General features: G+C 39.9%; 3 protein-coding genes across 3 annotated transcripts, besides 35 other annotated features; 2 read left to right on the forward strand and 1 right to left on the reverse strand.

Moving 5' to 3' along the window:
* Positions 1 to 585: 585 nt before the first annotated feature.
* Positions 586 to 612: a microsatellite.
* Positions 613 to 1,792: 1,180 nt separating this feature from the next.
* PVX_098615 (DEAD/DEAH box helicase, putative) lies at positions 1,793 to 9,318 on the reverse strand (the record flags this gene model as incomplete). Its single annotated transcript, XM_001614523.1, has 2 exons — positions 1,793 to 2,251; positions 2,437 to 9,318. 2 exons carry the CDS (start codon positions 9,316 to 9,318, stop codon positions 1,793 to 1,795), a joined length of 7,341 nt encoding a protein of 2,446 aa, XP_001614573.1.
* Positions 1,830 to 1,859: a microsatellite.
* Positions 4,003 to 4,104: a microsatellite.
* Positions 6,160 to 6,209: a microsatellite.
* Positions 6,449 to 6,541: a microsatellite.
* Positions 6,729 to 6,752: a microsatellite.
* Positions 6,997 to 7,020: a microsatellite.
* Positions 7,288 to 7,383: a microsatellite.
* Positions 7,671 to 7,696: a microsatellite.
* Positions 8,063 to 8,088: a microsatellite.
* Positions 8,191 to 8,216: a microsatellite.
* Positions 8,373 to 8,395: a microsatellite.
* Positions 9,319 to 10,064: 746 nt separating the features above from the next.
* Positions 10,065 to 10,087: a microsatellite.
* Positions 10,088 to 10,226: 139 nt separating this feature from the next.
* Positions 10,227 to 10,284: a microsatellite.
* A 487-nt stretch (positions 10,285 to 10,771) lies between these two features.
* Positions 10,772 to 10,941: a microsatellite.
* Positions 10,820 to 10,861: a microsatellite.
* Positions 10,942 to 12,912: 1,971 nt separating the features above from the next.
* Positions 12,913 to 12,945: a microsatellite.
* Positions 12,946 to 13,099: 154 nt separating this feature from the next.
* Positions 13,100 to 13,124: a microsatellite.
* A 308-nt stretch (positions 13,125 to 13,432) lies between these two features.
* On the forward strand, positions 13,433 to 18,234 carry PVX_098620 (hypothetical protein, conserved). Its single transcript, XM_001614524.1, has one exon. The coding sequence runs from the start codon at positions 13,940 to 13,942 to the stop codon at positions 17,933 to 17,935; it is 3,996 nt and encodes a 1,331-aa protein (XP_001614574.1). The 5' UTR covers positions 13,433 to 13,939; the 3' UTR covers positions 17,936 to 18,234.
* Positions 13,506 to 13,537: a microsatellite.
* Positions 13,907 to 13,952: a microsatellite.
* Positions 14,766 to 14,803: a microsatellite.
* Positions 17,048 to 17,080: a microsatellite.
* A 967-nt stretch (positions 18,235 to 19,201) lies between the features above and the next one.
* Positions 19,202 to 19,232: a microsatellite.
* A 68-nt stretch (positions 19,233 to 19,300) lies between these two features.
* On the forward strand, positions 19,301 to 23,984 carry PVX_098625 (uncharacterized protein; the record flags this gene model as incomplete). Its single annotated transcript, XM_001614525.1, has 15 exons — positions 19,301 to 19,543; positions 19,858 to 19,965; positions 20,217 to 20,354; positions 20,983 to 21,426; positions 21,587 to 21,680; positions 21,847 to 21,946; positions 22,037 to 22,099; positions 22,260 to 22,374; positions 22,508 to 22,624; positions 22,729 to 22,929; positions 23,066 to 23,128; positions 23,230 to 23,331; positions 23,484 to 23,551; positions 23,679 to 23,813; positions 23,951 to 23,984. 15 exons carry the CDS (start codon positions 19,301 to 19,303, stop codon positions 23,982 to 23,984), a joined length of 2,025 nt encoding a protein of 674 aa, XP_001614575.1.
* Positions 19,818 to 19,849: a microsatellite.
* Positions 19,903 to 19,926: a microsatellite.
* Positions 21,069 to 21,092: a microsatellite.
* Positions 21,574 to 21,595: a microsatellite.
* Positions 21,677 to 21,715: a microsatellite.
* Positions 22,014 to 22,073: a microsatellite.
* Positions 22,311 to 22,333: a microsatellite.
* Positions 23,166 to 23,187: a microsatellite.
* Positions 23,866 to 24,011: a microsatellite.
* Positions 24,012 to 24,334: 323 nt separating this feature from the next.
* Positions 24,335 to 24,409: a microsatellite.
* Positions 24,410 to 24,458: 49 nt separating this feature from the next.
* Positions 24,459 to 24,479: a microsatellite.
* Positions 24,480 to 24,782: 303 nt separating this feature from the next.
* Positions 24,783 to 24,804: a microsatellite.
* The last annotated feature ends 153 nt before the right edge of the window (positions 24,805 to 24,957 follow it).

Raw genomic sequence — 24,957 nt, forward strand, 5'->3', positions numbered from 1 at the left:
ATGTGAGATAGATACGCGCCCTTTAGGACATAATAACCCATAGCAAAACGCGGAATGGAGACCCGTAAACCGGTGTGCAATCATTCAAGGCCACAAAAGGTAGTCAAAAATGGTGAACGAAGTGGCATCCCACCGAACTGGATAAAATTGCGCCCAAGGAAGAAAAAAAAAAGAAGTAACGTGATGTATCGCGACGTATCGCAACGCGACGTAATCAATTCCAGTTACCACAACGACTTGCTTATAAATTCAGACGGGAAACGTGGGTAAAGCTACGCAAACGAAATAAATCATTAAAAAGAAAACAGCTGCGCATGTAATATAACCGAGTTGGAAGAATGCGAAAAATTATCCACAAACATTTGTGTGATCCATCATAATGAAGGTTTCTTTACTTTTTTTTACGTTTGCAGAATTAAGTCATTACATAATTTAATTTTTTTCCCTTTTTTTTTTTTCGTTCATTGTATGTGTACATACATGTGTATGTAACCCCCAATCGCAACTCCCTTGCGTTTCAATGCATGAATGAAACGTACATTTTGCGGTGCATATTTTTTGTAGTTGCAAATTGTGCATAACTTCGTACACAGTTACCCTCTTTTTTTTTTTTTTTTTTTTTTTTGTTTACACGTTTTTATATTTATTGCAGTTGAAGTGTAAAAAGTAAAGGCACAAGGTGTCGCTGCTCCGTAGTCCTACTTGAATGGCCTCACACACCCACGTTGCCCCTTTCCATTTTCACTTCCTATTTTTTTTCCATTTCAGTGCGCTCATTTAATGCATCACAGCAACCATCCAGCTGTTCTCAATTTGTTGGCAGAAAATGGACCATTCGTATGTTCGCCCTTTTGCACACCACGAAGTAGCTACGTACATGCATGCACATACCTGTGGGCGTTTATTTTGTCCAGCAGCCACTGCGCTTAGTGGCCCAGTAGCCCCATTTTTCTGTCTCACTGAATGGCTTCGACTTCGCGCGTGTGCGTTACACACACATACATATATATGTATGCGTAGCGGCACACTTGGCTGTTTCTTTTTCTTCTTCCTTTTTGCCCTTGAACAAACTTACATAATATGCGCACAGACGGCGTGATACCCCTTCACGCTAGCATAGCAGTAGCACCTTTTTTTGCATGTGAAAACTTTTATAAAAAAGAACAAAAAAATTGAAAAAGATAAAAGAACACCCTTCCGAGTTTCCCAACTTTTGGGAGCATCTCTAAAAGGCCGCAGCCACACGATGACAATTTTGTAAACCCCCTTTTTGGTGGCGGAATAGTCCAAAATAATAACACAGTAGAAAAAAAAAAAATCCTATTAATACACATTTTTAAAAGTCTCTTAAATTGGAAGTTATGTCAATGAGGTAAATTACTAACACTTTGGAAAAACGCGCTAATGATATATACACACAAAATAATTTAGCAATCTTGCATCGATGCAGCGTGTACAGAATGGCTGCGAAAATGGTCGCATGCGAATGGGTACCCGCCCTGCGTGCACATCACAATTTGACGAAATAGCACGGAAGGGTGGCACTATAAATCAGAGCATGCGCCGTGGAAAAATGGGGCAAATTGGGGCAGCATGTGGCAGTAAGTGGCAATATATACGAATATGTACCAATATGTAACAAAATTGGGGTGTTAAATCCAGGTAGAGGTCGCTAAAAGAAGGGTACACCTTAATGTACCCCGCCTCCAACCCGTTCAACCCATTTAACTTATTCTTTACCAGTTTGCCGCCCTTTTGCCTCCTTTTTGCCTCCCCTCGCCTCAGCACACGGCTAATCATTCTGCGCCTGCACAGAATTAATCGACTTGAAGTACTTCTCCAACACGTCCTTCAGTGTATTCAGGTAGGTGTAAAAAACGTCGGACGATAGCAACAGGCTGTCCTTCTTCACTCCATGCAAAAAGTGCTCGATGTTATTTAGCGCCTGTATAAATCGATCCACAATGTACCAGCTATACTGGCCCAAGTCATTCTTGCTCCTCAGTACGTTATATTTGCCATGAATAAAATAATCCAAAATGTAGGAATTCTTCAAGCACACCTTCTCCTCTTTTATTACATCATCTTCGAATTTGAAAAAGGAGACGTAATCCTCTGCGATGTCTGGTATCATGTTCTTCCGTATGTCTAAGTCCAGGATGGACGTGTGAAGCAGTTCATCTAGGGTTTCGAAATTGTCGCACTGGTATAGGGAAGCCAGGAAGGGCGACCTTACTTTGTAGTCGCGCAGCTGCAAGAAAGGAAGAAAAATTAAATAAACGGTTAAAGTGAAGAATAAAAAAATTGCCAAATTGGTCTCGATTCCCTCGAACCAAATGGAGACACGCATGATCGCTCCAGCGTGGGGGCAAATCCCCATGGGGGAATATACAACACACTCAAACCACACTGCGCAAATAATCACTCTCTTCTAACCTTCGACTGATAAAAGGCCAAGTACTCGGAAGAACCCTCCGGGAATATCTCCCCCAAAAGGAGTGACGGGTGCTGCTCGAAAATGTACAGCTGGGTGTAGGGCAGTAAGTACGTCTTCTTCCTGTGCAACAAATTTAACTTGGCTAAAACCAGCAAGGAGTAATTCATGAGGTACCTCAACAAAACACCCTCAATGTTCTTTATATGCTTTCGGACTGGGGCAGGCAAAATGTGCAACAAGGGGAAATACGTAGAGCTGAACAACTCCAATTTGGTCCTAGCTTTACAGTTGAAATTTATTAGCACCTTCGTCAAGGCTATTTTGTTTTCTTTTATTTTGTTAATAAAATGGGAAAGTATAAATAGCAAAATGAATTGCCCCCTTGCAGAATCATCCACCAAAACATTACGCGAATAATTCTTCTCAAACGTTATACGATCAATTATTTTTTGCAGCGGAATCGTGCCAACAGAGGAGCCTAAAAATGTGTTATCTCCAACAATATTGTGCAACACTTTTTTTACTAACAAATAGGTTAACACCAAATTGTTGTCATATTCTTTTTTTAAAAATATGGCTAGCTCGGTCATATTTATTATATTGCACTCTTCATCTATTGCTTCCATCTCGACCAAAATGTTTATGAACATTAGGAAGTGGGCCTTAATTCTGAAGCACAACTCCTTTAGGTGTTTCTCTCCTTCCCTTACTTCACTCTTCTTGCCTTTGCTCAAGGCTAAAAATTCGCAGTACAAGTCGTTGTACTCGTATTTTCTATCCACGTATTTCTTCAGCGCATTGGTTTTCTCCTTCTGATGATCGAATTCGTTGGGCAGACAATTTAACAATTCTGTCGTTTCCACTCCGGGGTTCCCATTCGCCATGTGCGCCGCATCAGGGGAGGAAGAAATATCATCCCCCGCTACATCCCCATTTTGCAATTTCTGCTGGTTGGGTGCCCCCCCCTGGGTCATAGTCACACGTTCCGAAAAATGAGGGCCAGTTTTATCATCCCCGTCGCCATCCCCCCAGTGCTGAAAGGCATTCACATAATACAACGAATTGTAAAAAACGCTGAGGATGCCATTAATTCGGGTAAAAAAATTTACGTTAATGCTTCTGTTCTTCTCGAATATCTCCTCCTTTTCAGCAACAGTCATGGTTTCATCTTTCTTCTTCTTCTTAACAGGCTTATTAACTACTGCCTTATTTCTGTTGCTAATTTCCTCCATGTCTTTATTCTTCTTCAAGCAGTTGTACAAAAGCATACTTCTGCAAATATTCGTAAAATTGACAGCATAGGAACCGGAGAGGGTCTGCAGAGGGGAAGTAATTAATCGCCTTAAATTCTTAAAGTTAATATTCCATATGATAATATTTCCATACAAATCGAAGCCTCTTCTTCCGGCTCTTCCAGACGTTTGTTTAAACATGACTGAATTTAATTCGAAAGTGTGGCCAGCGAAAATGATAGATTTACAAGGGATGTTAATACCTAGCGATAAATTCTTATTGCTAAAAATAATTTTAATATATCCTAGTCGAAATAGGGACTCCACAATGATGGTAAATTTGTAAGGCAGTACTTCATAATGTAGGCCTATTCCCCTTTTCAGCCCTTCGATTAGCACAGATTTGTGCTTCCTTCCCTCGATGGCTCTTTCCGCTTCTTTGATCAAATCTTCTATCTCTGTAACGTAGTTGATGTAGACTTTCCTATTGCAGAAGTAGAAGTCTCCATCATATTCTTCCGAAACGTCGACTGGTGGTTCTGGGATCTCTTCTTCGTTGAGCATGTCCAAATATTCCTTATCCATATTTTGTTCCAACCTCTGATTACGCGAAACGGTCTTCATTTTTAACAAAATTTCTCTCTGTTTGAGCAAATTTTCGTACCTTTCTTGTCTCATTTTATTTTCCATCTTGGTGTTAAAAGTCCTTTCTTCATCTCCGTAATATTTATCATGCTGTCTTTTCATAAGCTCGTTAATCAGATTTATGGTCATATCTTCCAGCTCCTTTCTCTCAAAGTTGAACACAATACATGGGAGGAAGTTAATCTGCTCTAACTGCTTTAGTAATTCTATCAAGTTGCCACTATCTAGGTACTCCTGTTCTGTATTCACCGTTTCGGTGTATTTCACCAAGTCGTGCGATTTATTCAGGATGTACTTCTCATCCAGTACAACACTTTTGTAGAGCTCCTGGAAAAGCTGCTGCTTTGGAACAACTTCCTGCGTAGTGCTGCTGTACAGGTGCTTCGTGGCGCTACTGCTTGGGGTGCCCTTCGATTCCTTCTTGGAGGCCTCTTCCTCGCCCACTTTGTCCTTCCCCCCTTCCTCCCCCGCGTCGTCCTTCACCCAGTCGGCGTTCTTCATATAATTCGACAGCAAAATGTGTATGAACATGTCGTAGTCCAAATTGGAGATGTACTTATTTTGAATCAAATAAACGATGGTCTGCTTCACCGTGTGCATGTAATAAATGAACTGCTTCTTATTTATGCACCTCGTGTATTGGAAGTAAAAGGAAGGTTCTAAAAATTCGACCAAATGGTAGAAGTTGTTCTTCCTCGCCAACTCGAACAGCACAATTATAATTTCGTAGATCTCCCTAGGGTTACAATAAAAATCTTTATTGATCCCCTTATACAAAATGTCCCTAAAATTGAAGCAAGCCAACGGGTTAAGATGGTGCAGATTCTTGTTCGTGTACACGTACAAAATTAAGTCCGAAAAACGTTCGTAAAATTTTATTAAGTGCAGGTCCTCCTCCCCTTTTCCCTTCTTCATCATCACGTTCTGCAGCCAGGAATAAAAATATTTTATATTACCTATTGTTGCAGATAGGGCCAAAAAAGGGGCATTACACAAATGGATAATATTCTCTATCTGCGTCCCATAAAATTCCTTATCTCCTATACAGTGAATTTCATCAAAAATGATGTACTCAATTCGGCTAATAAATTTTGATACATTCAAATTTGAATTTTCATCATTTACAGCATACCCGGAAAGTAAAATATTTTCAAACACACTCGGCAAAACGATCACTATCTGAGCGTCTAGCGCATTTTCCTCTGCATATTTATCCGTCATATACGAACACAGTTTATTTCCCCCATACTTCGAATACCCCTTGGTGCTGAATCTTCCATTGACTTCATGGTAAATTTGAAAAGCCAAAGTGTCGTTAGGAGCTACGTACACAACAACACTATCATTGTTTAGTCGTAGCACTTTGTCCATTACGTAGTAGCAAATAAATGTTTTGCCACTACTCGTGGGGCAGGAAACTAAAATGCTCTTTCGTCTGTCAACCAGATTTAAAATGTTATACTGCCAAGTGTCCAACGTGAAGAGCACTCGCTTGTCCTTTATATTCCCGGTGGTTCTATCTAACAGGTAGTACATATAATACAACTGAAATTCGTGCTCCTTCTTCTCATCAATTTTTAATTCACTATAAGTTTTGACGGACTCTAGTTTGTATTTATAAATATCGTGTGCATCTTTTCCCTTATGCTTGTCCTGTTTGGAGTCGTTCCCATAGGTATTACCCCCATCATTCTCTGCGGCCACCTCGCTCGATTTCTTGCCCCCTTTGCTCTTACTTTGGCTGCCACTTTGTAGCGCTCCTTTTTTCTTATCATTCAATGTGGAAGCATCTTTCAGTTTGGCCTTTTCGTTTCCTTTTCCTTTTCCCTTTTTCGCAGAGCCCATTTTATCCTCATCTGCCTCTTCGTCTCCCCCCTCTCCGGACAATTTCGAAAGGTTCCTCCTCACCTTCACGTACTCTTCGAACAAATTATAACTGCTATGTTTGAACCCTAGCGATAGCAACACCGTCTGCAGTTGCACTATATCCTTTTCGCTCAAATTTTCCTTAAATTTGTTAAAAATTTCGTTGGTCAATTTGTATATCAGCATGACGCTTCTGATTGCGTCCGACTTTTGCCTGCTGCTCTTCACATTCTTTAACTTGGTATACATGATAATTTCAAACATGCTGCTCAAAACCTTTATGCTAATTTTTATTTGCAGCTCCACACTTTTGATCAAATTTGTAACGTTGTTAAAATTGTACACATCTACTAGTCTGTTAAATCCGGAAATGATATCCAGCGACCAGGTGTTCATGTCTGAGTAGCTATTATTGCTTCGCAGTTTATTTACCTTGGCTTCCAGCACGTTGTACCTTTCTAAGTCCACTTCGTAAATTTTCCTCTCACTTGACATTTCTTTTTTTTTCAAAATTTCATCTTTCCTGCTTAATGTGTTTACATTCGCTTTGGCGCCCTTTTTACCTGCCTTTTCGTTACGCCCTTTTTTGCTCTCCTCCTTGTTATTCCCCCTTTCGTGCTTCCTATCATTTTCCAAATCGCTATCCTCATTTGAGTCATCCAAAATTTCGAATATGTCGTTTTTGCTTTTCTTCGTTTTTTTCTCACTCCCGTTGGTTTGCTCCTCTAGATGGCTCCCTTCCCCATCGGAGGACCCATCAAACAGCCTCTTCATTCTAAGCTTGATTCCAATTTTTTTCTCCTCATCTTTCAAATAGTTATACAACTTTTCGATAGTATACACGTAGTACTTTATCCAGGGGTGATTCTCCGAAATGACAATAGGGTGATGAAGCGAACTGATATTTAGGTACTTGGCAATTATGGCTTTCCTCTTTTCATCCCTCTGTTGGCGCCTTAATTTGTACTTATCGTCCTTCTCCTTCATGCTCAATGGGACCCGATTATCTCTCGATATTTTGAAGTAACTCTTTAGAATATCCATTAGGCTCTCTCTATCACTGATGTGCATCAGTCCGGACAACTCGAAAAATTCGCTATCATATTCTACGCACTTGTTTATTAAGTTCAACTTTATGTGCACAGTTTTGGTATCCTCATCCAGCTTCTCATTCTTTACTAAATCTTTTATGCTGAAAAAGGTTTCTATGAAATCATTTCGAATTTTTATTAAATTGACATTTGTGGGGACATTCCCGTTACCTGCGTTTTTTTTATTCCCTACGGCGAGTTCATTTTGCCCATTATCTACACTGCTCACGGGTTCTTCCTTCTTTTGCCCCGCGTTTTTGCCACTGTCACTTGGCCCTTCCGATTGGTTCCCCAAATCATCCGCTTCGCGTTTTTGTAAAAAATGTATATCCTCCTTCAGAAATGCAAAACTGAGGGGGAAAAAGGAAATGCCATCATCGCCTACTACATTTTGAAAAGCACTTTCAAAGAAGCTCTTCCCTTCGAATGAAAAATCTTCATGCTCGATGACGTACACATTTTTCCTCAACTTAAAACACACAAAATTGATCAAGTTGTGCACTATGGAAGCATTAAAAAAGTTTAACAAATCGACGTTCCTCGCGTTTTTCAAAGTATCACAATGGGCCTCCTTCTGAAGCGTCTTCAAAACGAAGTTGTATATCTCCAGATACAACCGTACGTACGGCTCAGCAGCGGCTTTTACCGCCTTTGCGGTGTCCTCACTATCGCCCCCAAACCGATCGTACACACATAAATTTTTCATGTTCAACTTTTCTATCAAATAATTGTGCATAAAAAGGAGCTTCAGGGTGAACACAAAATGGTCCCATTTATTCTTCTCATTTATCCCCTTTATCGCTTTGCTCCTCTCGTAGAAGAGGCCCAGAACGACGTTTTTCAAATTTGTCCCATCTTCACTAACCCGTTTTGAAAAGGACTCCAAAATTTGCTGTTCCTCTTCACTGTATTTTTCCTCTTCCCTATACAGCAGGTCGTAATCTTTTATATCCTGCGATGTGATAAGCAGATTAGTCATCCCGCCTGACTTCGCCCCGTCATACTTTCCCCCCACAGCTGCCTCCCTTCCGTAAAACTTTCTATCAAACAGAATGGACGCCTCCTCATTCAGCATTGCCAGGATCTTAAAATTGATGCCCATGTAGTTTATAGAAAACGCATTTATGGTGTTCTTCTCAGATTCGAAATTGAAAAAAAACACGCACTTAATATCCCTCGATATGTTATTGATCAGGAGAAAGTAAAAGCAAATGGACAGCTCCCTTATCTCTTCATTGTAGTGGTCGTAAATTCTTTTCTTCACAATGTATTCCTTATAGTTTGTATGCTTCCCGGTGTTTGCTTCTCCGTCTTGATCTTGGGCACCTTCCCCCTCACCAGACCCATTCTCCGTGGCATCATCCCCAATGGGACTCACGTAAAACTTATTAAACGCATACAAAAAGGACGAACTATCTTCGACAAACATAAACAGAGGCTTGTACTTTATTAAATAAAAATTATAATTATCATCACTATACCAGTTGTCAAAAATAAAAAAGGGAATCAAATTTTTCTTACAATGAATGATAAACGCATTCCTTACTAAATTGTAGTTCCTAAAAATGTTCGTCTCTTTCTCGAAAAAAATATTAAATACGTTGAAAAATAAAATGTGGAAATTTGAGTTACACACGGACAAGTCGCTCAGTATCTTTTCTACGTAATAAATTGCGCTGCTAATATTTAGAGAATTATTAAAGGAGAGAATATTTTCATCTTCTTCATTTTTAAAGGAATAAAATTTTGATAACAACATACAGATGTGAATGATCAGTCCCTCCCCATTTATAATATACAAGCAGTTATAATCTGCCACGATTCGAAAAATGTCAAATATTTTGCTATGCAATTTGGAATAAAATAATTCTATCTTCGTATCTACACTTATCGATTTATTATTCACTACATTTTCTAAATTGTTCAGGTCATTTTCTGTACACTCGTTGAAAAATGCGTACCTCTTCCTCCTATCATCTTCCGCTATTCTTAGGTCCTTCATATCTTTTAGTTTGTTAATTTGATATTCATCATTGGCTAAATTCATTCTATTCACCGTTGGGTTTGTCGTGCATGTAGAAATGTATTCGTCTCTTCGATTTTGTGGGTTTGCACGTGAATGTGTGCATATCTCCCAGGTGCAAATGCGGTCACGAACAAGTATGCCGAGGAACTAACTCAATTAACGTGGGCGCGACGAACGCTATAAAATTCTGCGCTTCCAACTGGGCCTCTTAACGGTTTTAATGGCAAACACAAATGGGGCGCTTGGCGATGTGTGCGCATATAGGGTGAGCACACACACATGTGGGAAGCCGGGCAAATATACAAACGGCTGCTCACACAAACGTGTGGTTACACAAACGTATAATTACACAAACGTGTTGTTACACAAACGGCTGCTTACACAAACGCACACGCGACATGCGACCACCCGAGTAGGCCTATCTCAGAACCTGGGGGCTCATTCGATGTCACTTCTTTCTCTTGAATCAGTTTGGCACCAAGTGCTTCCCATTTCGCATATTTCGCAAAGTGGCTCTGTTCTTATCAACTTCCTTCTTCACCAAGCAGATTAAAGCGCGCGAAGTGGGGCGTGCTGTACACGCAAAGCACTCGATAAACTTGCGAATGAACGTTTACGTGGCGCTACATAAACGCCAATAATGCAAATGCAAATTTATGCACAAATATGAACAGTACTTATGATGTAATGCATTTTGGCTCCTTCCCTTTCCTTATTTTAGCAATTCTTTTGTCACATTCCCTTTTGTTCTCTATGTTGTTTTTTCTCTTTCTTTTGCCTGTTCTGTGGTTACAAAAATCTCATGTAAAGGTTTATTTCTTTCGATGAAATGGCACGTATGTTAAAGGCCACCTCTTTTTGTTTTTTTTTGCATTTTCCCGCTTTCTTTTGTATTTTTGTAATATACTTATGATCAGCATAATTATATAAAAGTGTTATCACTCATTAGTAATACAAATAAAATGATTGTATTAAGTATACAAATTGAACACTTCTTTTCATTTTATTCGTTTTTTTTTTTTTTTTTTTCTCACATGGCTGTATTTATGTGATGCAAATCTTTAAGGTGCATATTTTAAGTGGCACATGTGACGTTCGCAGTTCTGGGGCTAACAGTGGAAATTTCTTTATCAATAAAAAAAAAAAAGAATCTATACATATGTATACATACACGTATGCATATAGCTTATGCAAGTAATGCACGAACCACTAATAAGGCAGCAGCATAATTTATTCGTAGTACAAAAAAAAAAAGGGAATACAAACCGAAACAGAGAAAAGGAAACACGTGTGGGGCAGAAGGGGGCATTTCGTAAAATGCCAAAAAGTGGATATATCATGTGTTTGCAAAAAGAAAAAAAAAAGAACTGCGTGTGACCCACGTAACGAATTATTTTTCACTTTCTTCACTTCCTGTATATCTAATTCTGCTCGTAATGCTATTATGTAATAATTCCATTGTGTGGGGTGATATATGTCACCTTCTCACCCCCTTTGTTCTTCCGAATAAGGCATAAACTACACTCCACAATTTAAAACATAATTGCCAAAGCATATCGAATAAAATCTAGCTAAAAAAAAAAAAAAAAAAAAAATAGCTCGCTTAACCTTGTGGCGTAAAAGCTGTTCGTCGGGCAGTACACCACAAGGGGGAAAAAAAAAAAAAAAAATTCCCAAGTGCATCATTCCAAAGTGTCACCTTTGCATAACCTTCGGAAGCAAAAATGCAAATATGCAAAACTGACTTTTAAAGAGGTCTACATTGCATGAACAAAAGGTGTCAGCAAATTCTGTGTATATTGTGTTGCAGCCCTGCCGCAACTGCCAGTAGGTAACCCCTTAGCTTGCTCCATTGCCCTATGAGCAAAAAAGGGATATTCTGAAAATGGGCCTGACATAAGCACATATGTACGCACCCGCTACATATACATATACAAATATATACATGTTCAAAATGTGTCCAATTTCATCATACGTCGGTCATCGCCTACCCATTTTTTCCACAAACATTTTTCAATTTCAAAAAAGGAAAGAGGTAAAAACGTTCTTTAACACACCGTTTTGAAAAAAAACGGTTTGTACACCGCGTAGTTTACACGCATAATTCCATAACAGGGAAAAATCAACGTGCGATACGATCAAATGCTGCCGTGTGAAAAGAAAAAAAAATACGTCACATAAAACCGCAGCAGAGCAAAATAAAGAAAGTCATGTAAAAAAAAAAGCATTACAAAGAGGACAACAACGTCTTTCCCACCTGCTGCAATTCTTTCGTCAACTGAAGAAAACACAGGTTTATCAAATTACACTCGGTACATCCCCATTTCTTCTCCAACTTATAAAACAATTCGCATGATAAACGACGCACTATTTGTGGAAAACCCATGAAAGTGTCCCCTCAATGCAAACTTTCAAAAAAATGCACCAAAATGAACAAAATGGAAACACTTTTTAAGCGTCAAAATGATGGGTGAAAAAAAAAGAAGTAAAGTTTTAATTTAACACACCGTACATATGGCACGCATAATGCATTCCCTATATACAATACAACACCTCATTTGCAGCATTAAATTGTCATTTTATCCATACCACCACATTATTACTAATCGTAACGCTTGACGGAGGCACCATTGAGAAGTGTCCTTAAAATTATTAAACCCCCCTCCCCCATTTGTATCTTATGCGTATACAGGACCTGAGTCCAAAAAAAACTGGGGCAAGTGGTGAACGGCCTACACACCGGTGTGGTAGTATAAGCCCATACTCCTCTAAATAGGGGTTTTCCCACAGAACACATAGCGAGTTCATATGCACACCTGCACGGGTGCCCCTTTTGCGCACATTCGTACCGCTAATGCAACGCTAATGTAACGCGATGAACAAACCTGTACGGGGAAAAAACACCATACAACAGCTTTCAGAGAAAGGGAACATCCATCCGTTTGGGCATAAATACAACCGTCTTCATTAATCGCACATGCCAATAAATTCTTTCTTCTCCCTCAACAAATATGACATAGTAGACAGTGCTTACAGCTGCACTGCTCCTTTCGGCGACGTATTCGCATCGTTTACGTGCTGAATGAGGCTTCTTCATAATGACAAAATTATGCTGAAGTCATTTATAACCATGGGGGCTGCACACACTATATGCATTTCTCCTTTTTGCAAAGCAAGCTAAAAAGTGGCATCAACTGATAACCAAAAGGGGGCGAACAAAGGGGGTAAAGAAAACTCCCAGATGTATTGCCCATCGTGGGTTACGCAGATGTGTATATATGCACATAGCTACAAATAAAAGTGATCACTGCTGAAGGAAGCACCATAATTTAATATGCCTTTTCCCCCCCTTTTATACCATATGAAAAATGGTGTCATACCTGTTTTTATTAATTCTCCATATAAACTAAGCACACCATCAGCCTTGTAGCTAGTGGTTAAAATGCGTAAAAAGGGAGAATGCCGTAAATTTCGTGACCGCGAAAAAATCTGTAACATAGGAACCTTCATGCAAATAACATTTCGAAATTATTTTCCCGCTCTCTCTCATATTTATTGGAACATTGCGCAACTGTACTCAAGCGTTTTCCCCGGCGCAAGCTGGTCCCTTTTGCAGGAGAGATTAACAAAAAAAAAAAAATCGCCGCTCCTACTTCGTACACAATTGTGTACATATTAACAACACATGTATACATGAATTTACCTCATGAAGCTATTTTCATTACGCCAAAAATGTGCTCTCTGTGAAGGCTAGCGTTGTATTATTTTCACTAATGTGAAGGGGAGCGCATGCACTTCACCATACATCACCTTCATTTCGCGAGGGAAAGAAAATGGAATTTTTTTTGAAGGCGCAGTTATATACTATCACATTTGCAAAAGACCGCTTCGAGTACATATGTATAATAACAAAAGTATATTTTTTTTTTTTTTCCCATTTCATCGTTTCTTTTCTTAATTTCCCAGGAAGTATACACGTACATGTATGCATACCCCCGTCATATTTATCCAAATGAACGCTATACAATTGGAATTAAAAAAAAAAAAAAAAATTGCAAACTCATTTTGCCGAGGCAGATCCAAATATTAATCTCCAAAGTAGCACTTTTTTTTTTTTTTGATTATTTTTTTGATCGTTGCAGCGCAAAATTATATGACTACATACCCAGGCTCAGCCGCCGTCCTGCGCGTATGTACAATTGTAAATTTTGCATAGCGCGTCGTACACTTGTTATATCTGTAATAATTATCCTCTCGAATGTACAATCCTTCGCCAGGCCCATTTTTTTAAGTGCCCACTGAAGGTATGCGAAAAGGGGCATTTTGAAGCGGGTGACATTTGCGTAAAAAGGGGGAGGACTTAACAGGGGAAACAGAGAAGGGGAGAGCAAGCCGCACGTTCAAATTCAAGCTTAAGCTGTAACTGCAAGCCAAGTTTGCTTCCCCACTCGCCCAAACTTCCCTCGTCACACTGTGCCATAGCGCTTTTGTCCGCCCGAGCCAATGTTACAAAGAATTGCTACGAATAGTCCATAAAGGCGATCACAACAAGCCAAAAAAGGAAAAAACGCCCCATTGAACGGAACAGCTTCCCGACGAACGTTGCTCATCCCGCTTCTCCAACCGCACGGACATCGCAAAAATGTTCTTTAACAACAACAATGGTAGTAACAACAATAATGAGGATAAGAACAACCTATTCGGAAAGAGCAACGCGCTGAATAACAATGGGCAGAATGCAAGCGCGCCGAACATGTGGAGCATGCCCAACAACAATTTGGGCAACTCCAACTTTTTTGGCAACAACTTAGCAGGTCAAAATGCCTTAAACCAAAGCAGCACCAATAGCAGTATGAATAGCATGGGAAATGTAGGCAACGTGGGCAACGTGAACAGCATGGGTAGCGGCGGACTCTTCAACAGCAGCATGAATGGCCAGACAAATCTACTAAAAAATAACAGCTTCTTCGGCGGTAACGCCATGAGCAATCAGGACGGCGCGAACAAAAGCAGTAACCTTTTTGGGAATACCCTCAACGCACAGGATAACTTGAACAAGGGGAATTCCATGTTTTCAAACAATCCCAACGATTTAAATAAAAATAATAGCCTGTTCGGAAGCACCACTTCCAGCCCTAGTGCGAACACATCCGCGAATGCTTTTAATCAAAATTTGTTTAGTGCGGCGAAGAAAGATGTGTATCCCGGTTTCACGAGGAGCCTGGTAGGAAATACCCCCAGTAGTGGCTCCAGTATGTTCAAACAAAGTACCCTAGGAAGCTCCATTGCGTTAGGAAGTCAACTGAATGATGACCGCAGCACAGAAGGTGGAGGTCTATTCTCAAAGGAACAATTAGAAGCAGCCAAACAAATCTTCGCCAATTCGTCGAATGCAAATTCGTTAGGCGGTTTCAGTAACAACAAACCAAATAACAACAATAACAAATTAACATTTAGTGGAGGATTTTCATCCAGTTCAAGTGCTTTTGCAAAAAATAATATAAACCCATTTCAGAGTATGGCCCTACAAGCCACTTCACAGGGTGATAAATCCCCCACCTCACCTATGATGAATAATAACAACACAACCAAGTCCTTCTTTGCTAGTGCTAACATGAATAATAACAATGAAGGGAAGATAAACCCTTTCGGCATGTCCTCCATGGGCACCCTTGGGTCAGCAAATAAAATGAACACATTCGACGAGTTTAACAAAGGCATGAAACCATTTAATCAAAATGAAGGTGGTTTATTTGGTACGAAAAATAACGCTAACAGCAGCACGTCTCCTCCACTCCTTAACAATTTTAATATCTCCTTCAGTTCATTTTCTAAGACAAACACAAGTGACATTTTCAAATCGAATAACAACACGGGTACTACTCCCTTTTTTTCGTCCTTCAACAAAACGACCAACAATGAAAATCCCTTTTCATCCAATTCGTTTAAATCGTCTGGGGAAGTCAAGTCAAGTGAAAATTCTTTCCTCTTTAACAACTCCAGCAGTAGCAGTAATCTGCCCCAAACGAATACCTTCTCAAATAGCTTTTCCCTCTTTGCGAATAATCAGAGTGCCAAAGGCACCACAACGGGGAATGAAAATAAAGACAGTTCCCCTAATAACCTTTTAACGAGTAAACCCGTTGACGGGTCAACCAATGTGAATAAAACCCCCGAGGAACAGAACAAAGGAGAGAAACCAAATGACCAGCCTGGAACTACTACCCAGAAGGAAGTTCCCCAAACGGGCCAACCATGTCAGTCGAACCAGAGCGGTGCTGATAAACCAGTCGAGACCGAAAATGAAAAAGTGCAAAAGGAAACGCCCAAAGAGAAAACACAATCAGAAGAGAACAAACTGGATGAAGCAAAAATAGCGACAGAATCGTTGGAACAGAGTAAATCCGTCGCCGTGGAAAAAGACAATGCAAAAGATGAAAAGAAAAATACGCAGAACGAGCAAATGGATTCCTCAAATAAGGATGAAAAAACGGAGAAGACGGAGAAGACGAAGGATAGCACCCCCGGTCTCCTCAAAAGTAACTCTCTCTTCGGTTCTTCCATCTTCAAAAGTGACACAAAGGAAAGTGCACCAGGGGCCACCAGTTTGGAAAAGAGCGATCAGAATAAAACCGCCACGTCCAACTTCGTGTTCAGTTCTGCCGCGAAAAGCGAGACCAACGAAAAGGGGGCCTCCGAACAAAAGGGCCAAATAGCCAAACCGGACGAAAATCCTGAAAAGGGTGAAAATGGTGAAACGAGCGAAAAGGCCAAAAAGGACGAAAAGGAAGAAGCCAAAAATGAACAACAACACACAGTGTCCAGTTCTAAGGAAGCCCCACCAAGTGACCAAAAAGCGAGTGAAATAAATTTCAACCTAAAGGATAAACCTGTCCAGAGTGACCAAAAAAGTGAGCAGAAAGAGGACAACAAAAAGCCGGCCGATGAAGAACAGAAGGGGAAGGAACCCGCCAGTGCCCCTAAACCGTCCATTTTCAATTTTAACATTTCGTCCATCCACGGATCGAGCGAATCGAAGGAACAGAAGGACAAAACGGATGAAGAAGGCAAATCCGAGGTTAAGAAAGCTCCAGATAGCGATGCCGCCGCCATGGGCGCAACTGAGAAAACGAGCGAATCGAAAGCGGATGACAAGAAAAAATTCTGGTCCTTTTCCTTCACCAAGAAGAAGGAAACGAAGGATCAGACGGAGCCGAATGACCTCGGGGAAAAGAGCAAATCGGGCGACTTCACAAAATTGGGTGAATTCCCCAAGCCGGGAGAGTTCCCCAAATCGGGTGGGTTCAAATTTGGCGAGTTCTCCAAACCAAGTGACCCCGCGAAGCCGAAGGACATGTTCGACGGCGCTAATAGGCTATCCAGTTTTGGCCTAGGGCAGAACTCCCTTTTTGGCGATGTGAACAAGAAAAATGAACTCAAAAATGAAGACCCTCAAAAGGGGAGCAGCGGTGTCGGCTTTCCAAATTCTTCGTCCCTTTTTGGAAAGGCCTTCCAACCAGAGAGCGGCAAAGGTGGTTTCTTCTCCGGAGGGGCGGAAAAGAATAATAACTTTGGCAGCGGAATTAACAGTAGTAGTAGTGCCAACCCCTTCTTCTCGACAAAGGTGAACTCGTCCATGTTTGCACCCTCCTTCGGAAACGCAAAAATCGAAACGCAAAACAAGCCCCAAATGTTTGGGCAAAAAGAAGATGAAGACGTGGACAAGGTAGGAAATATGATAAATTTCATGTCGCTAGAAAATCGAAAAAAAAATGTGTACCTAAGTAACCATTTAGAGCATGAGGAGAAAAATACAGAAAAAAAAGAAGTTAAACAACCTGAAAATATAAATCAAGTGAGTGAAAACAAAACGGTAGATAACCAGCAGCAATATGCGTTTAATTTCCAACTAAAGGAAACCAAGGGGACCCTTCGAAATAATGAAAATACCAAAGAAATGAATTTTGAAGACTTCCCATTTTTATCTGAACAAAATGCCAGAATGCAAATGCTAAAGCTACAAATGGAGCAACAAAAACAGCTAGAAAAAGACAGAAAGAATGTCGAAAAAAATATAAGACAAAGTGAATCGTGCTTTAAGAAGGACCTGGACAAAGAAATGATAATCGACGTCATCAGTAACCTCTCCTCCTTTGTTAAAAATAAAATCAATTTTATGAATTATTGTTCAAATGAAATTTTGGACATATATAACAAAGTGGCTCATTACGATAAAATGTATTCACTCATATTGGAAGACCAAATTAAAATTGAAAAAAAACAAGAGTCGCTAGAAAAAAGACTAAGACTTATAGAGAGTGAACAATGCGATATGCTGTCCCTCCTCAACGAATTAGATAATGAAAATTCCCTAGGGTTTTTAAAAATCCTGAATGAAAAAAATGTAAACAAAGATGAGATTATCAATAGTAAAAACCTCCATCTGGACATCGAGAATTTTGAAAAGCTGGTGGAAAAAATGTCTGGCTTGGAGGAGTTAATGAATTCTCTCCACACCATGGGAAAGGACGATTTTGTGAATGACATTATTAACAAATGCTACGCCAACGATTTGAATTGCGAAGCCATTGAGAAGCAGCTCAACGGTGCGTCCAGCGAGTTGCGAAATATGAAGTGACCCCGCCATATGGGGGAGGAAGTCCAACAAGGGGATCATTTTGCAGGCGAGAAACGCTTCTTTTTTTTACATACGTGTTTGCCTGCCCAATTTGCACACCTATTTATTATAACCTCGTTGCGTTATTGCCTTATTTTACCAAAGCAGAACAACCCCCTGTGTTTAATTCCACCATTTTGTTTCGTCTCTTTACATCGCTTTATCGCATCTCTCTTTTGAGAGGGGAAAAAAAAACGCCTTCAAAAGGGGCCACACCCCAATAGGCATTAGTATAAACTCTTCCAATTATTATAACCCCCAATTCAAGGCGCACAATGTGCCAATGATGTCAAAACGTGTGGCGGTATTTTACACTGCTGGGTGAGGTAACACCACATTTTGAGCCGTTCCTCGGTTTGGATATTTCCCTTTTGGTGTTCCTTTACAAAAAATATATGTGTATGCCATGGCATACACGTGCACAGGTGGGACCACGTATCTTACTCTAATTCGTTCGTCCTATATCTGTTGGCATAAAGGTTGGTCACTTTGCAAAACTGGGTTTAACTCCATCCAATAGGCAGATCACTGTGTGGTGCCAAATTTGGAGTGCCCGGGAGTAGCATTTTTCCTGCCATATCTTTTCTACACACAAATGTTGTAGAAAGTGGGACGAATTTTCGCTCGAAATAGAAATGCTGAAGTGAGCGTCCGGCCCAACATGGAAGACAGTATGCGCAGGCAACAAATTTGCAAATCAAAGTGCGAGAGAGGAGTTGTACAAATGGCATCACTGCCGGGTTTACCTTTTCCTCGTTTCAATTTTGCGTTTTTTTTTTTTTTTTTTTTTCATGTGTGCATTCGTGAACTTAACAAAGTTGCAGACCAAGTGAAAGACAACGAAGCAGAAAATTTGCAACATTAGTAACAGATAAAAAAATTGTTAAATATGCCAGAAATGCATGTTACGAGAAATATACTAACGCTTTTTTTCTTTTCTTTGTTTTACTTCAAAAAATGGATAAAAACCCTTTTGCGAATTTGCACATTTTTTTTTTTTTTTGCGCCTACTTTGTAAAATAGTAAACATGGGCAATCATTTTTTTGTATTTTTTTTCCTCCACTTTTATTCGTTCACAAAACGTTTGGCCATATGTAAATATTTTTTTTCCTTTCTTTTCTTTTTTTCCAACGTGTTAACCATTTATAAAATGCACACATTTAGGACCCAACTTAACTGCAACGTGAGCATACCAACTTCTCCATTTTTGTGTGTATTTACCCTGCGTTTCCCACTTTTTCCCCCCTCTTTACAACTCTCCGTGTGCATACCCACTTGACAAATAGCACGTTTGAGATAAAATTTCCAAAACACGAGTCAACAAAATGAATGATGTTGAAAAAAACGTGAATCACATAAAAGAATTTATCCAGACATTTTATTTCGCGAAAAATGTGGAAATAGTGCTCGATGAATCTTCCCTAAAAAGTGTAAATAAAACACCCAAGGAAAATAACGCAAGCGTAATTAACCTATACTCCTGCTACTCAGTGTGGCTCTGTATGAATGAGATTTACCCCTCATGGTTTGACATTTCGATTCACCCGGCTCAGTTTGAGTCGGAGTTGGTAAGTATTAACGCGCGCGAGTGTGCCCATGGCCGAATGGGCAGCAGCAAGCAGGGGAAGGCAAAGCGCGCAAAACGCAGCACCCGCAGCAACGGTAGCAATTGCGGCAACTGCATTTTTGGCCTTTGCGCGCAGTGGCAGGGATGATGACCCACAAAAATAAGAGACAAGAAAGAATTGTCTTCACGCAAGGGAACACACTCCAGCGCAGTTGCAAAAATGAAGGGCCATACGGAAACGTCCTCCCTGTGTGTTCACCCCCGTTTAGTTCTGCTTATCCGCGCTAACCCACTATTATCCCCCCTTTCGTGAAGGACGCCTACGAGTGCTTGCTAAAATATTTGAACGAATACCACGAAAACAAGTTCGAAAGGATAATCAAAAGGGTTATTGAAAATTTATTGGGCTTGACAGTGAACGAGGTAAAACTGCCTAAACGCACGGGTGGCCACTTTTCCTTGCCCCCCGCATAAATATGTAGTGCTTACGTATATGTGGCTGTCCCCAGGCCACATACCCAACCAGGTGGCTCCTACGCCATGATGTGCATGTCATAGGGGGATCAAACACAGCGATATGTACCCCTTTTATGTACCCCTTGTGTGTACCCTCTCTGTGCACTCCAAACCAGCGCGCTTAAACTCATTGGTCGAACCTCTTTTCCTCTTCGAAGTTCATCGACATATACAGCTTAGTAATTCTGGCTGCCCTCGTCTCGGATGACAAGCAAAAACACATAAACAACATTTTGTCCCTTAGTCATGAAACACAAAAATATATACATAGCATTGTGGAGGTTTTGGACAAAGAGGTATTTTTTCTTCCCCCTTTTTGCTCACCACCCCCCAGAATTTGCCCACCTCATCTACCTCTGCGTTTGCTAAGCGAGTGATAATTGTACATATATAGATACATACATATGCGTGCATTCCTCTGGGACCCTCACTTTACAGGAAAATGCGAACAAAGAAAACAAGCTAACATCGCAGGACAGTGCTGCTAAAGGTAAATTGGAAAAGGGACTACACAACCATTTTTTAAAAAATGAACAGTTGCCTAGTTAATACAACCAGTAGTACCCCTTTTCGAGAGGGTCTCACCTCAGAATGAGCTAACGTGCACTCCAAAATGACGAATTGTAGGGGGGGATTGTGCACGTTACATATGCACGTCCATAAATATGCTAACCCCCCCTGTCTACATTTTAAGTGGCATACCTTGCATAATTTCTGTGCCCCCTTTTTTATGGAATACCCGGAAAAAAAAAATACCCTCATGTTGACCACCCCACAGAAGCTGCAGTAATAGAATAACTAAAATTTACGAAATTTTAAAAATTGCATCCACATTGCATATATGAGAGAACTCACCAAGTGCTCATATTCGTGCAGGACAGGTACAGAGGAACATCTCGCTTATGCCCCACCCCTCCCCTACAGAACCTGAGTGAATCCATGAAAAACGAAATCAAGCAGCTGAAGGAAAAAGTGAAATATCTAGAAATGGAAAATGAAAATTTAACCAATTCACTGACAGAGAAAAATAAAACAATCGAGGAGAACACTGAGAAGATGGAGAATCTGCAAAAGCAAATTAATGCAGCTTGCGAAAAGTCAAAAAATCAGTACATGACACAGATAGAAGAACAAGAAAGGAAAATCAATGAACTGCAAAACAGCTTAGAAAAACAAACCAAAGATAGGAGCCTCTTAGAAAATGATTTAAAGGGCAAAATCAAAGAGCTGGAGGATGAGCAAAATATCTTGAAGCAAGAAAATTCCAATATAGAAAATTTGCAAAATAAAATAAATAAATATAAGGAAAAATTGGACAGCCTAATGGTTGTTCAAAATATCAACAAGGAATTGGAAGACAAGCTTAGGGTAATTTTTCCAATTAAAGAAAGATGTGCCCCCATAAAATAATGATGCACATCTGGGCCATGAGCGTAATTATTTTGCCCTGATTAAGCCACTATTTGGCTTATTAAAAACATGCTCAGTGCGTTAACCGTACTATTCGTTTTCTTTTCCCCCTCCACAGGATAACACTCAAAAAATGGTGGACATGGAAAATGAAGTGGAAAAGTTGAAGCTCGAGTCAAGCAGTCTCATCATATATAAGGACAAATGCGCAGGTTTGTTAACCCATTCGTTAGTTCGTTTCTTCTGCCCCATTTTGTTAACCCATTCGTTAGTTAGTTTCTTCCACCCCATTTTGCTTCCCCATTTTGCTGCTCACTCCCCCGAACAAACCTCCCCAACGCACCTACCCGCTTCGCCTTCTCCTCCACGCCACTCCAGATTTGGATGCCAACTTAGTGAACGCAAAGACGGAGAATGAAAAACTGAAGCAGGACCTCGACGAGAAAAACAAAACCCTGCAACAGCTGAAAAATGACCTGTAATTTAACAAAAAAGGGGAAAAAAAAAAAAGAAAAAAAAAACGTTGTGTATTTCTTCACGCAAATTATTTATGCATTCCCCCTTTCAGAGAAGCGAAAAACCAGTCCTACGAACAGCTGAAGAAGGAGCAAAATTTTGACAAAATCAACATGTAAAATATTATAATGCGCCCCTCCCTATATGCTCTTACACATGCATACGTAAACACGGGCACGTCTGCACTGACGAGCAAACGGATAGTCCTGTTCAACGCATAAACTTTTTCGAACTGTTAAATGGTTTAGCGCTTCACTTGTTCATCCCCATTTTAGAGGATTAAGCAACGTGGACCAAACGGAGGAATTGATCAGGCTTAAAAAGGAAAACGAGAATTTAAAGAAGAAAGTATCGGAAGACACGAATCAAGACATGAACAAAGTGAAGGAGGTAGGGCTTTAATTGTCCTTCCATGGGCTTCAGTCGCGATGCGCAACTGTGCAACTGTGCAGCTACGCATATATGCGTGCCTGTAAAAACACGAGAGCACAATACTCCCTCCGTACTGCTTCCACCCTCTTAGCTTGAAAACGAAATTGACGATTTAAAGAGAATAAATAAAAAGCTAGAAAATAAAATGTCGGAAATGATGGACAAGCAGGACGCAAAAGACGATCCAACTCTGCAGGAAAAATATGAGGTGAGGAACGGAAAGTGCAACTCCCCATTCGGCCCAAAGGGTTGCTTATTTGTTCTGCTATTTTTTTGCTATATTTTTGCTATCTTTTTTGCTATCTTTTTTAGAAAATGTTAAAAGAAATGGAAGAGATGCAGAAGGAGGTAGAAGCAAAGCAGCAAGAAATAGATTCGAAACAGAAGGAGGTAGAAGCAAAACAGCAAGAAATCGATTCTAAAGAGAAAGAAGTAGAAGCAAAGCAGCAAGAAGTAGAGTCGAAACAGAAGGAAGTAGAAGAAAAGAAGCAAGAAATTAAAGAACTGACTGAGGTTATCAATTTACCCACCTTTTCCTCTTTGCCAATCTGTGTACATTCCATTACCGCGAATGCATGTGCACGAATTTATGATTTTTCCCAATGTTTAATTTACAAAAGTGATATTGAATTTTTTTTCCCATTTGAAGACGAACCAAAGGATGAAGATTGAGATGTCTAATATGCAGGGGAATACAGACTTGGCAATAAATGTAATTCTATTTTTCTGCTTTTTCTTTTATAAGCCCCATTAACGGGCAGTAATTATCAAAGAAAAAAAAATGACAACATCTCATTCTTTCCCTTAACACAGGAAAAAATCATAAAGCTAGAAGCCGAGTTGCTAATGGAGAAGAAGAATTGCGGACTCGTCGAAGAGACGACAAAGAATAAACTGAGCAAGGAATTTAATGCGGTACATGCAGAAAATAAAAAACAGAGAAGAGTGAACTGCTCGTTGGATGAAAAGAATCACAACAAGTTATTTTAAATTGATGACTCACACACCGTGATACGCTTTCATACGATGCTACACTTTTCCTTTTACGCAACTTTGCCCCATTTTAGGCTTTACAAATCTTTAAGGAACAATTACAAATTAGGGAAAAGGAAACCGAATACTACAAGGATGCACTGTACTGCAAAAGGGAACCACCTGACGAGCATTTATGCGCCTGTACAGCACACACATGTATATATGTGTATAGTGTACGCCCCTTGTTGGGGGGTTCAAATCCTCAAATTACTTTCTTCTCCGTTCAGGAAAACGCAAATTGACATTTCCAAGGATGAACAGAAACTATTAAGCGAAATTATCCACGGATTAGGTCTCAAGTACAAACAGTTGCAAACTTACAATTTGTCCTTACGGAACGAAATCACGGGAATAAAATTAAGGTGCCAATTATATTTGCGCTTTTGTTGTTGAAGCGTACCCGTAAAGATTGTGTATGTTAGCGTCTCACTATGTATGTATGGATTTGATTTTTTTTTTTTTTCTTTAACCACATGCACTCTTTTTCCCCTTAACGCAGAGCCCAAACGTGCGCAGAATTGGAGAAGAAATAAATAAAACTCCTTTTTAAATAATTTTGTCCATTTCACTTCCCCATTTTTGCTTTACAAAAAGCATTTCAAATTATGACTGGGCTGAACGGAAACGACCAAGTCGTTGGTAAAACTAACGCTTCTCAACCGCACACATTTGTGTGCAATCCCCTTTCTTACGGCTTCAACTTTGTACAGTTGGTGTATGTATACTTAACAACACAAAAGATACGCTATGCGCAGTTTCATTGTTGACGTAGAAAAAATGAACCTTCCATTCGTTCCGTACTTTCTGCATGTTCGCCTATTAAAACTTCTTTTTCCCCTTCGCAGCGTTGTGTTTTTTATAGTAGCAATTTTTTTTCATTAATTTTTTTAAGTGGTACACAACGCTTACATGTTGCTATCCTGTTCGCGACCCCCTTTTAAAACACTTTAATTTTTTCTTCATATTGTAAAAAAAAAAAAAAAAAAAATGTGTATATGTGTATATATGTAAAGAACAACAGCGCGCGTCGTTTAATTCTCAGTGAACAGGCAAAAATGTGACAGTTTTGTGTTTATGTTCATTTTTAATGCTATGTTGTGTTAATGTCATAGGCGTCCTTTTTTTTTTTTTTTCCTTTCTGTGGAAGTTAGGAAGGTGAATAAAATGGAAAAAAAAAGAGGAAACGCCGTTGGTCATGTTGAACGAACTTACCTTGTGACGACGCATTTGCGAACACCTAGCACAAAATGCACACACGTGTATATATGCATATACATTTTAATAGGTTTATGACAACACCTCTCACGTCCAGTTGTGTGCACAGAATATTTTAACAGTTACGCCACTCAATTTTTTTACCCTTCCTCTTCTTTTTCATGACCCCATTTTATACGCCTTTGAAGAAAACAACTTAAGGGTTGCAAAAGGGACGACAATGCAGTTGCGCAAGCCCCGTGCGAGTTTTACGCAAAATGTAGAAATAATTAAAAAAAGGGGTAATTTTGC

This window comes from Plasmodium vivax, chromosome 7 (genome assembly GCF_000002415.2).
Source record: "Plasmodium vivax chromosome 7, whole genome shotgun sequence".
In the NCBI taxonomy this organism is placed as follows: domain Eukaryota; phylum Apicomplexa; class Aconoidasida; order Haemosporida; family Plasmodiidae; genus Plasmodium; species Plasmodium vivax.

What these genes read in the sequence shown, in the direction of transcription:
- PVX_098620 (XM_001614524.1), top strand. Translation starts at nt 13,940, where the DNA reads ATGTTCTTTAACAACAACAATGGTAGTAACAACAATAATGAGGATAAG.